The sequence below is a fragment of the Hyla sarda genome, chromosome 7, assembly GCF_029499605.1.
Source record: "Hyla sarda isolate aHylSar1 chromosome 7, aHylSar1.hap1, whole genome shotgun sequence".
Classification (NCBI taxonomy): domain Eukaryota; kingdom Metazoa; phylum Chordata; class Amphibia; order Anura; family Hylidae; genus Hyla; species Hyla sarda.
In genome coordinates this window covers 97,838,307-97,851,030 of record NC_079195.1, presented here as the reverse complement: position 1 = coordinate 97,851,030, position 12,724 = coordinate 97,838,307, and the positions used below count along the sequence as shown (strand labels likewise).

At 45.9% G+C, this 12,724-nt stretch overlaps 2 protein-coding genes across 7 annotated transcripts in view; one reads left to right on the top strand and one right to left on the bottom strand.

Annotated features, from left to right (window-relative positions):
• KIF20B (kinesin family member 20B) overlaps positions 1–900 on the bottom strand; it is a 126,919-nt gene extending 126,019 nt beyond the window's left edge. For 2 of the 6 annotated variants that reach the window (XM_056530127.1, XM_056530128.1), the window contains exon 1: positions 877–900. In XM_056530127.1, coding sequence (XP_056386102.1) covers positions 877–892 — 16 coding nt within the window. In that variant the 5' untranslated portion in view covers positions 893–900. Of the gene's footprint in view, positions 1–200; positions 309–336; positions 579–876 lie in introns of those variants that run through there. The other 4 variants (XM_056530131.1, XM_056530130.1, XM_056530132.1 and 1 more) reach the window with 3 other exon arrangements.
• Positions 1–12,724, top strand: part of LOC130282164 (uncharacterized) — a 77,218-nt gene that overhangs the window by 40,642 nt on the left and 23,852 nt on the right. The gene's annotated exons all lie outside the window — the stretch shown is intronic.

The window sequence follows — 12,724 nt, the reverse complement described above, 5'->3', positions numbered from 1 at the left end:
TCCAGCTGGTGCAAAACTACATCTCCCATCATGTCCGGACAGCCGAAGGCTGTCCGGGCATGCTGGGAGTTGTAGTTTTGCAACAGCTGGGGAGTACCCAAAATATATATATATATATATATATATATATATATATATAAATAAAACAGCAGGTAAACATATGAAGACTATAATCTGACAGACGGATAGCCATTTACTACCACTACACATTTCCCCCTGTTGCTATTGGCAGCCCTGACATGCTCTCCAGCAGGCAGACAACACACAGCAGGTAAGGAAAGCGTTAACAAAGCGCGCCAACCACTCTACCGCACTGACAGATAAGACGCCACTCACATAACGGCTGTCTGCGGTTTCCCGGTACTCTATCCTCTAAACATCCCAGGGAACTCCGGTGCACAAGTTTCCAAGTTCGGTGCCGCCGTCTCGATTTAAATTCATCCAATCAGCAGCCACTAACCGCACTGCATGATGGGAAGAGGCGCGTCTATGCGGTGACGACAGAAAAGTCTAGGCAGGCGCCAGAGGAAAAAGTGTATCAGACTAATATGTCTTCAACACAGAAGCCATTTTGTCGGAGTTTAGGTTTTGTTTTTACCACCAATTTCTTTTTTCTTCTTCACAATTTTGTATTCATTCTTTCTAGGGCTACAAGTTGTTGAGTGAGACGTTAGAGCCCATTATAGTCCATAATCACTGCATTGTCTATGTAGGATTGAGGCAATGCATTTTCCACCCAGAACAACACAAAATATAATAACGCAGGCTTCTTTACGTTTTGGCTCTTCGGCTGTAACGAAACTACAACTCCCATCAGTCTTTTTTCCCTTTAAAACAAATACCGAATCCATTATTATTAGGCCCTATTCACACTACCATTCAGGGGTTCCATCAGCAATTCTGTGAATAGCAAGAACAGTGGATATGGTGAAAACATCTTGGTGGAGATTTATCAAAAACCTGTGTAGAGGAAGAGTGGTGCAGTTCCCCATAACAACCAATCAGATCGCTTCTTTCATTTTTAACCCCTTAATGACACAACGATGCGTTTTCATTTTTTCCTCTTCGTCTTTAAAACTCCATAACTCTTCCAATTTTTCATCAATTTTTCATCTGTAGGGCTTGATGTTTGGGGGACTTATTGAGGGACATTTATCAATGTTTGCTTATGTATTCTTTTTTTTAGTACTTTTTTCTTAACTTTTTTTTTTGCTTATGTGTGACTTACCGTATTTATCAGCGTATAACACGCACTTTTTAGGCTAAAATTTTTAGCCTAAAGTCTATGTGCGTGTTATACGCCGATACACCCCCAGGAAAGGCAGGGGGAGAGAGGCCGTTGCTGCCCGCTTCTCTCCCCCTGCCTTTCCTGGGGTCTAGAGCCCTGCTGCCCCTTCTCTCCCCCTGGCTATTGGCGCTGCTGCCCGTTCTGTCCCCCTGACAGAGGGGGAGAGAAAGGGCAGCGGCACCCATTGCCGGCGCCGCTGCCCCGTTGCCTCCCCCCATCCCCGGTGGCATAATTACCTGTTGCCGGGGTCGGGTCCGCGCTGCTGCAGGCCTCCGGCGTGCGTCCCCTGCGTCGTTGCTATGCGCTGCACGGCATGACGTCAGTGCTCCGCCCCGTGCATAGCAACGACGCAGGGGACGCGCGCCGGAGGCCTGCAGCAGCGCAGACTCGACCCAGGTAATTATGCCACCGGGGATGGGGAGAGGCAACGGGGCAGCGGCGCTGTTAATGGGTGCCGCTGCCCCTTCTCTCCCCCTGGCTGTCGGCGCCGCTTCTCTCCCCCTGGCAATGGGGCGCCGGCACCGATAGTCAGGGGGACAGAATGGGCAGCGGCGCCGATAGCCAGGGGGAGAGAAGGGCCGACAGCAGGGCTCCAAACCCCAGGAAAGGCAGGGGGAGAGAAGCGGGCAGCGACGGCCTCTCTCCCCCTGCCTTTCCTGGAGGTGTATCGGGGTATACATGCGCACACACGCACCCTCATTTTACCATGGATATTTGGGTAAAAAACTTTTTTTACCCAAATATCCTTGGTAAAATGAGGGTGCGTGTTATAGGCCGGTGCGTGGTATACCCCGATAAATACGGTATTTATCAACTGGTTTCAGCCTGTTGTTAATTTTCTTTCACGTAAGCAATTTTTCCTTTTTTACTTTGGTAGTAGCATTTTCTGCTCCATGTTTGAGCTGGAGTAAATTTAGTCAATTTTTAACCCTGTTGCGACTTTTTTTTGCGCAGTTGCGACTGTCGCAGTTAATAAATACCTGACTACTCGTAGTCCATTTTAAAATTATTACTCGTAGTTAATTTTTGGAAAACTTGCTTTTCTCGCTTTCCAGTCAAAATGTTGCACCAAAAATCGCGTAGTCGCAGTTGCGACAATTTTGCAACAATTATAGTAAAGAAAACCTGACTAAACCCGTTGATAAATGTCCATAATTGTGCTTTGTAATGACAACACTAATTTTACCACAAAATGTATGGTGAAGCCAAAAAAATGTAGTGCACTTTCCATACAATTACAAGGATACCCCATTTATATAGGTTTTGTTTTATTTTGCCAGTGAAAAATAAACTTTTTGTAAGAAAATTATTATGCTTAAAATTTTCCCCTTCTGGCCCCTATAACTTTTTTATTTTTGTGAAATTTTTTTTCTGCTATATGAACTGACCAAAAATGTGCAATTCTGGACTTTGGTATTCTTTCACGTTTACACCATTTACCTTGTGGTTTAATTAAAGGACATCTATAGTGCAAAATAACTTATCCTCTATCCGAAGGGCTGGGGCCCCCCGCGATCTTCGGTACAGGGACGCAGCAATATACAGGAAAGGGGGCGTTCCGTCCCCGCATGACACAGCGGCCGACATGCCCCCTCCATGAATCCCATAGAGATACATGGAGGGGGAGTGTCTGCAACGGCTTTCTGCTGGGGACGAAACTTCACTTCCGGCAGACTGCCGCGGCCATGTCCAGGAGATCCCGGAGGGCCCCAGCGCTCGGACCCCCCGCGATCTATAACTTTTCCCCTATCCTTTGGATAGGGGATAAGTTATTTTGCGCTGGAGTACTCCTTTAACATAAAATTTTAATATTTCAGACATTTGCACACGTGCCAATACCACATATGTTAATTTTTTATTTTAATTTTTACATTATTTATAAAGTGGGAAAAGGGGGGAGGATTATACACATTTATTAAATTTTTTAAATTAATTTGTTACTTTTATTTTAGTCCCTCCAGCCATCAGTTAAGCTAATCAAGACCATGCGATTGCCCCACGGTGGTCCCGATCACCCAAAGCAACCAGTCGGCAACATTGAGTTGCTGGCTTTAGTTCCCACTTTCATCGTGGGATCTAAGGCTCTTTTCACACCAGTGATTTTACCGTTATTGAAGTTCCGTCGCATGTTCCGTCACAACAATTGCAGCCTATGGGGTTTTGTAACTGCCCGTTTGCACCCGTATATGCCCGTAATTCAATACGGACGCTATACAGTGACGGGACATCGTGGCGGAAAAATTACTACAACATATCTCGAATATACTTTCGAATATACTTTTATTATTTTAATTAAAATATTGTATTTTATATTTGAAAACCGGCCACTAGGGGTCTCCCTCCTAGTGGCCTGTTGCAGCCTGCCGTGACGTCACGACTGAATTAGGACCGATGCCGGCCGGGCAATCGGTCCTAATTCAGTCAGCCTGCGCTCGCTCCCTGCCTGTCAAACAGGCGGGAGCGAGTGCTGAGAACACAGAGGATGTGCGCATTGGCTCCCTGGCCTCACACGCCGGCCCCGCCTTCCGGCATATACGCGCAGCTGCTGCTGCCTCAGGACTGTCCTGCACTTGGGTATGTCTTTTTTTTTTCGGGGGGTGTAGAGCGGGGTTCGGGGTAGCGCCGCGTAAATGGACATAACAAAGTTATTGTTTTCAACACAGGGTGCCTCCAGTTGTTTCACCACTACAACTCCCAGCATACCCTGACAGCCAATAGATGTCAGGGAAAGCTGGGAGTTGTAGTGGTGAAACAGCTGGAAGCACCCTGTATAGATTAGCTAAGGACGGAAGTCGGCCCCCCCAGCAGGCATCAGTGATGTCGAGCTTGCTGGGGAAGTCTGCCTGGTAAGTGAGCACACTACCAGGTAGACAAAAAGATATATCTCAGATAGTAAAAAAAAATGTAAAGGCAGGGAGGGGGTTAGGGATAGATGGGCAATAGGCAAAGACAGAAAAGAAAAAAAAGGATGGTGGGAGCTACTCTTTAAGGACGCAACCGTTTTTTGCAAATCTGACCAATGTCACTAGCAATAATAATAGAGATGAGCGAATCGAAGCAGACGAACCCGAATTTGTTACGAATTTCCGGAAATATTTGTTTCGCAACAAAAGCGAATATCACCACGATTCTATCGCGTGAATCGCTTCATTAAACTCCTTTTACAGCGTTCCAGGCTCCAGGGCATCTAAAATGGCAGATCCACATGTCAGTACATGGGGCAAGGGACGCTAGGAAGGTGGGAAAGCAAGGCAGGAAGGGAAGTAGGCGGTATGACCCTGAATCACATGCAGGATGCAGCCTATCAGCAGCCAGTCACCCCTGTGATGTCACAGCCCTATATAATCGGCAGCCATATTGCGGCTCCTCACTTCATTCATTACACTGCAGAGAGATAGGACGGACACCCTGTGTGTGTGTGTGTTACAGCAGAGAAAAGCGCATTCCAGCAGCGTTTAACATCCTCCAGTCACATCAGCGTTCTCGTGGAACGAGAGCATTGTTTTTTTACTGAAAAGAATTTTTACTGCAGCTGCAGGCAAAAACCTCCCAGTCACTTTCTCCAGCATTGTATTACAGAGAGGGGCACATAGCTGTGTGTTGCCGCATACATTTCAACAAGCTGCATCAACTTCATAAACCTTAGCAGAAGAGGCAGGAATAATTTTTCTGCGCAATTCAGTGTCTTTGTTCCACAAAAAATCATCTACTGGTTATACTAGTCTGTAGATGGTATAATAACCAGCAGTCCATTCCTAATAGTCTGTGACACTTTTGTGTTTAGTACACAGCTTTTTTTGGCTGCAGCACTGTTGTGTACTGCTGGTGTTTTACAAAAAGTTTTTTTTAAGGGTACTGTAGCGCATTTTTGGGCCCTCATCAGTGCATACGACATACGTACATCTAAGTACTGTACTATTTTTTACCTGTTAATCTGTCAAGGGCTTACATACTGTGAAAGTCCAGGCAAAAGTACTCATCGGCTGGTGTTGTTCTCAGATACCTTTTTAAGTGTACTATAGAGCATTTTTCTGCCCTCATCAGTGCATACCACATACCACATATAAGTAGTGTACTATTTTGTTCCTGTTAATCTGTCAAGGGCCTAGATACTGTGAAAGGACAGCCAAAAGTGCACACCTGCTGCTGTTCTAGACTAATACTGTTTAAAGCGTAGTGAAGCGTATTGTAATCCCCTCATATACGCGCTAAGTATGTCAGGCAGAGAAGTGCCAGGACGTGCACAGAGGAGTGGCAGAGGCCTAAATCCTTCAGGCAGAGGTCGCAGCAGACTAGGGGCGAGTGGCAGCAGGAGTCGCAGCTAGAGGCGTTAGCTTCCGTTATCAGCTAGCGGTCGTGTCTCGACCAGCAACCCATCTGCCGTCGTCGATTGGTTAACACGCTCATCCACTTCATCACAAGTGACATCTGACACCCCCAATCAACAGTCGGTGGGTTCCTCAGACACAACCCTCAGTTGGCATGGCCCGGGAGCAGTCCTTGTCCTCCCATTTCCTCTGTCCTATGCTGTTCCCTCTCCTACAGAAGTATCTTATGCTGTGGGTTCAGCTCCACTATTCACTGAGGACAATCTAATAGAGGACAGTCAGCAGCTACTGCCCAGCCAAGAAGTGGAGGAGACATCTGCTGCTCCCTTCGCTAGGCGGGCAAGTAGTGATGAGGAGAGTGACGTGGGAGGCGGTGTTGCCAGGGTTCAGGGTCCTGAAGCAGACACCTGAGGAGGACATCAGTGACGTGCAAACACTTGTTGATGATGATGAAGCCGATAGCAATTGGGAGCTGGGTGCAGAAGGGGCTTCATCATCATCAGGAGAAGAGAGTTGAAGGTTGCTCGTTAGGCATCAGCACAGCCAGCAAGGCGGTAGCATGGTTGTCAGTCAGCGTGGAGGCAGAAGTGGAAATTGTGAAGCCAAACGTGCCTGGGCGAGACCACTGGCTTCGCGGCAGCCTACCTTCCCGGGAGGTAGTGGAACAGGGGTTCCTGGAGACGGCGGCAGTAGCAGTCAAATAGTGCAGACTGTCGGTGGGAAAATCAGCTACTTGGCGGTGTGGCAGTTTTTCATCAAGCATCCGGAGGAGGTTCACATGGCCACATGCAAGATATGTCGGCAGAAGGTGAAGCGTGGCCAGGGTCCCAATGTTGGCACCACGGCCCTGCGTTAACACATGCTTCGCCACCATAAAGTGGCCTGGGAGAACCGTGGCTCCGATGTAGTAGTGAAGCCTGCTGCATCACCCAGTGGCACGCCACTCCCTCTTTCAACCAGCCAAGGCTCCACCACCTCAGCCAAAGGGAGCTGTGTGTCAAACCCTCCTACTGTCACTCCAGATCCTGCTCCTCCCACTTTTAGTCAGCCATTCCGCCAACAAATCATCCACAAAGCCATGTCCAAGAGACAACAGTATGCGCCCACTCATCCAACCGCACAGAAGCTGAATGTGCTCCTGTCTAAGTTGCTGGTGCTGCAGTTCCTCCCTTTTCAAGTGGTGGACTCTGCACCTTTCAGAGAACTGATGGCTTTTGACGAGCCGAGGTGGAGAGTGCCAAGCCGTCATTTCTTTGTGAAGAAGGCAGTACCAGCCCTGCACAATTTTGTGGAAGAGAAGGTGGGCCAGTCCTTGAGCCTGTCGGTGTGTACCAAAGTGCACAGCAGCGCCGAAGTCTGGAGCTGTAACTACAGTCAGGGACAATACATGTGAATGTGGTTCCTGCACAGCCACAACAGCAACTTGGACAGATCACGCCGTTTCCTCCTCCATGTTCTCAGCCCGTTGGTCCTGTGAGAGTGTGCAACTCCGCATCCTCCACCGTGTCCTCAGCCTCCACTGCCCAGACAAGTCTCAGTGGCCCTTCAGCATACCATGTGTGCAGGGCACTGCGGTGTCATGCTGTTCTTCACATGGTTTGCCTAGGTGAAAAGAGTCACACAGGGGAGGAACTGCTAAAAGTAATTCGTAAAGAAATCGGAGCATGGCTTACTCCACGGAAACTGGAATTGGGAACCATGGTGACTGACAATGGGAAGAACATTGTGGCCGTGCTGCAACTGGGAAGGCTGAGCCATGCGCCCTGCATGGCACATGTGTTCAATCTGGTTGTGAAGCAGTTCCTGAAGTGTTCCCCCATTTGCAAAACATCGTAACGATGGGAAGGAAACTTTGAAAGCCACTCGTACACCGCAAAGCACACCCTCCTTGAGCTGCAGCGTCAGAACGGTATCCCACAACATAGTGTGATTTGTGACATTGCCACACGTTGGAATTCCACCCTACACATGTTGGACCGACTGTACGAACAAAGAAAAGCCATCACTGATTTCTTGATGATCCAAGCGGAAAGGGGTACTCCCCTGTGTAACTTCAATGTGAACCAGTGGCAGCTCAAAATGACACCTGCCGTTTGCTCAGGCCCTTTGAGGAAGCCACATTATTAGTCAGTCGCCAGGATTACGGGATGAACGACGTCATTCCACTGCTTCATTTCCTACAACGCACTCAAGTTCCAGATGAGAGAACAATTATGTTTCTTAAAGGGGCCGATGTTCCTGAGCTTCATTTATAGGGACAATCCCATTTGCCAAGATGTCGGATCCCACAGTGGCAGTACCACTTCCAGGACCTGCTCCACCACCAGACCCTGCTCCGGTGCCTGTCCCAGCATCACCTGACCCCCTAGTCAGCAAGATGGTGATGCTCCAGTGGTTTCTTCAGGGGAACCAGTACAGCCAGCAGGGCAGGTCCAACTGGATTCATTTTCAGTTGCTGCTCTGACCTCCAGGGCACCCGCGGCTACTCCTGTTTTTTTGGGGAACCCTGTTCTCCCACATTATAGCAGGGATCCATTTACGCGGAGGAACTTCAAAGAGAAGATATCCAGCCTTTTAGCTTTTTATGCTTTCTCCCCTCATCTACAGGTGCAGTTACTTACTGGACAGTTGCAGGGACCTGCATTGGAGGAAGTACGCCCATTGCCATCGGCCGACAAGGCTACAGTGGAGAAGATTTTTGAGAGGCTCTATCAAGTGTTCGAGTCTCACTCCCCCTCTGAGGTACGTTTAAGATTGTATGAGCGACGACAGAAACCAGGCGAGACTCTTCGGGCCTATGCTGTGGCCCTGCAGAATGCGTTGGAAGCAGTACAAAAGTTAGACGGCATCACGACCGATCAGGTTAACCAGGTGTTGATGGACAGGTTCATAGAAGGGGCCCAGAATAAGTGGGATAAGGCCCAACTCAGGATGCTGGCAGCTCAAAACCCCGATATGGCTTTTCCCGCCTTCAAGAGACTGGCCATTAAGGTCATTGAATCCAGCACCGAAGCTGAAGAGAATAGCCACCTTTCTACTGAACCCTTGGGGGCCTTGACTGCACCCCAGCCGACTGCTGTGTCACCTCCCTCTAGTCCCTGGGCTAATGACTTGCAACATGTCCGACAAGACATTGACCAATTAACTAAAGCTGTGAAAGAAATGGTGGGGAGAATTAATTCCCCGGCATCCAAAGAGACTGCCCCTCGTCCCACCAGGCCGCCTAATTATCCCCCTGTATGACCCCCTGGGACTCAAAAGCCTGTCTGTAGTTATTGCAACAAGACTGGACACTGGAAGAGCCAATGCTGGGCTTTAAACCAGCATCTCCTGGGGTCGAGGACCGCACCCCGGAGTAATCACAGAAGGTCCGGAATCAACCAGCACCAACTGTTAACCTCAATCCTTCTGTGTCACATTCTACCCTGACCAATGTGGTGTGGGAGAGCCACATTAACTCTTTGCCTGCTCGTGATCCTGAGAGCGGTAGAGGCTCTTGGCCAAGAGCAGCACGACATCGCCAGAGTTTCTTCTAAGCTGACACTTATTCTGCTGTGATAATTTTTTTATTTTTGTCTTCACAGACTGTTTGCAACAATTTCAAGAAAATTGCCTAGCAGGACTATGCTAAGACTGTTCAAGTTGAAACGTAACCATCAAGCTTCTGTGCCTGGTCTTTAGACCAAGAGACTCCTAGAGGTAGGAGATTTGTAAGTGTGTGCCCGGCTAATAGCTGTAGCCGAGAAAGTTTAGACTCTTAGTGCAGGTGGACTGCTGATCCTTGCACGCACGTTTACATGTATATACCTCAATCGTAATGTGACATTCTTCGCGAAAGTTGCACTTATCAGGTGAATGCACCTGAACCCTGTTGGAGTGCTTAATAAATATTTATGCTAGAATAACTAAATGTAAATGTTTATTGTACACATGTACATAAAAATGTATATAATAGGTGTTGTAGTAGTTGCTAGTAGGTGGCTTCCTCGGCAGAGGAATAACAATTTTGTCACCCATCACTAACACCTTCTCAAAGGTCCACACAAGGGAAGCTACCCTTAAGATATCAAGACTGACCTTTCACACACAGTACTAAACACATAGTACTTCACAAAACAATCACTTAGGTGTACTTACCTCACTTAAAATTTAGTACACCAAACAAACAAAAATGTATCCCACACTAAAGTAAATGCCTTGGGAATTGTAGCTCATGTCATTTTTCCAATTCCTGCCACTGTCATGTACACTAATTCTCTGTTCTTATACGTGTGCGAGATGTTCTGCCTGGCCAGTAGACACTCTTACTAGCTTAAAAATAATGCATGTATTTAAAGGTAACCTAGGAAAGGTTTATCTGTTGTGTTCTAGGGATAGGAGTGCATAGCCAATAGACCCTAGTAGCCAGCTTTATTGGTAGAAAGCCTCAGGCAAGCCAATATACTTCCAGTGTACTAAACAGGTAGCTAATATGGCACAAATGTATAGTGAAATTTCAATTGTCTAGTGAACCTAAAAAAAAAAAATGTATAGTGAGATTGCAATTGTCTAGTGAGCTAGAGAAGAAAAAATGCTAAGTAGGATGGATCTCTTGTGACTAATATTATCCTGTTACTAAATTTATGAACTAACCAACCCTGTTCATGAGTTTACCCAAACCAATGTATGTACACCAAAAGTAAATGTTAAGTAGGTTTATAGGTTGTACCGGACCTTCACTTCATCCCTCTGTCTTAGGGGACTGACGTTGAGGCCGACTTATCTTAAGTAAGGGGGTTTGTGGTATCCCAGTACCGTATTGTATCCAGTACCTAGTGTAGAGGTCCCCAAAGTCAGAGTAACTAAGTTCAGGTAGGGTTCCTCAGGTGGGACAGCCCCTAGTCGCCTCTCCTTAAGTCTAGCTTTAATGTTAATAAATGTATATATTAGTAATTATAGCTATATTGTATGTGAATGTATAGAAATGTACAGGGTGGGCCATTTATATGGATACACCTTAACCCCTTAAGGACCGAGCCCTTTTTCACCTTAAGGACCAGAGCATTTTTTGAACATCTGACCACTGTCACTTTAAACATTAATAACTCTGGAATGCTTTTAGTTATCATTCTGATTCCGAGATTGTTTTGTTGTGACATATTCTACTTTAACTTAGTGGTAAAATTTTATGGTAACTTGCATCCTTTCTTGGTGAAAAATCCCAAAATTTGATGAAAAAAATGAAAATTTTGCATTTTTCGAACTTTGAAGCTCTCTGCTTGTAAGGAAAATGGATATTCAAAATACATTTTTTTGGGTTCACATATACAATATGTCTACTTTATGTTTGCATCATAAAATTTATGAGTTTTTACTTTTGGAAGACACCAGAGGGCTTCAAAGTTCAGCAGCAATTTTGAAATTTTTCACCAAATTTTCAAACTCACTATTTTTTAGGGACCAGTTCAGGTTTGAAGTGGATTTGAAGGGTCTTCATATTAGAAATACCCCATAAATGACCCCATTATAAAAACTGCACCCCCCAAAGTATTCAAAATGGCATTCAGTCAGCGTTTTAACCCTTTAGGTGTTTCACAGGAATAGCAGCAAAGTGAAGGAGAAAATTCACAATCTTCATTTTTTACACTCGCATGTTCTTGTAGACCCAATTTTTGAATTTTTGCAAGGGGTAAAAAGGAGAAAATTTTCACTTGAAACTCAATTTCTCTCGAGTAAGCACATACCTCATATGTCTATGTAAATTGTTCGGTGGGCGCAATAGAGGGCTCAGAAGGGAAGGAGCGACAAATGGTTTTTGGGGGGCATGTCACCTTTAGGAAGCCCCTATGGTACCAGGACTGCAAAAAAAAACATGGCATACCATTTTGGTAACGAGACGCCTCAGGGAACGTAACAAGGGGTAAAGTGAACCTTAATACCCTACAGGTGATTCACGACTTTTGCATATGTAAAAAAAAAAATTTTTTTTTACATATAATGCTTGGTTTCCCAAAAATTTTAAATTTTTAAAAAGGGTAATAGCAGAAACATTTGAAGCCCAATTTCTCCCGATTCAGAAAACACCCCATATGGGGGTGAAAATTGCTCTGCTGGTGCACTACAGGTCTCAGAAGAGAAGGAGTCACATTTGGCTTTTTGAAAGCAAATTTTGCTCTGGGGGCATGCCGCATTTAGGAAGCCCCTATGGTGCCAGAACAGCAAAAAAAAACACATGGCATACCATTTCGGAAACTAGACCCCTCGGGGAACGTAACAAGGGGTAATGTGAACCTTAATACCCTACAGGTGTTTCACGACTTTTGCATATGTAAAAAAAATTATTTTTTTTAACCTAATATGCTTGGTTTCCCAAAATTTTAACATTTTTAAAAAGGGTAATAGCAGTAAACACCCCCCAAAATTTGAAGCCCAATTTCTCCCGATTCAGAAAACACCCCATATGGGGGTGAAAAGTGTTCTGCTGGCGCACTACAGGTCTCAGAAAAGAAGGAGTCACATTTGGCTTTTTGAAAGAAAATTTTGCTCTGTGGGCATGCCGCATTTAGGAAGCCCCTATGGTGCCAGGACAGCAAAAAACAAACAAACACATGGCATACCATTTTGGAAACTAGACCCCTCAGGGAACGTAACAAGGGGTTAAGTGAACCTTTATACCCCACAGGTGTTTCATGACTTTTGTACATGTAAAAAAATATATATTTTTTTTACCTAAAATGCTTGTTTTCCCAAAAATTTAACATTTTTAAAAAGGGTAATAGCAGAAAATACCCCCCAAAATTTGTAACACAATTTCTCCCGAGTACGGCGATACCCCATATGTGGCCCTAAACTGTTGCCTTGAAATACGACAGGGCTCCAAAGTGAGAGCGCCATGCGCATTTGAGGCCTAAATTAGGGACTTGCATAGGGGTGGACATAGGGGTATTCTACGCCAGTGATTCCCAAACAGGGTGCCTCAAGCTGTTGTAAAACTCCCAGCATGCCTAGACAGTCAGTGGCTATCTGGCAATACTGGGAGTAGTTGTTTTGAAACAGCTGGAGGCTCTGTTCTGGAAACAGTGGCGTACCAGACGTTTTTCATTTTTATTGGGGAGGGGAGGTTTTTTTT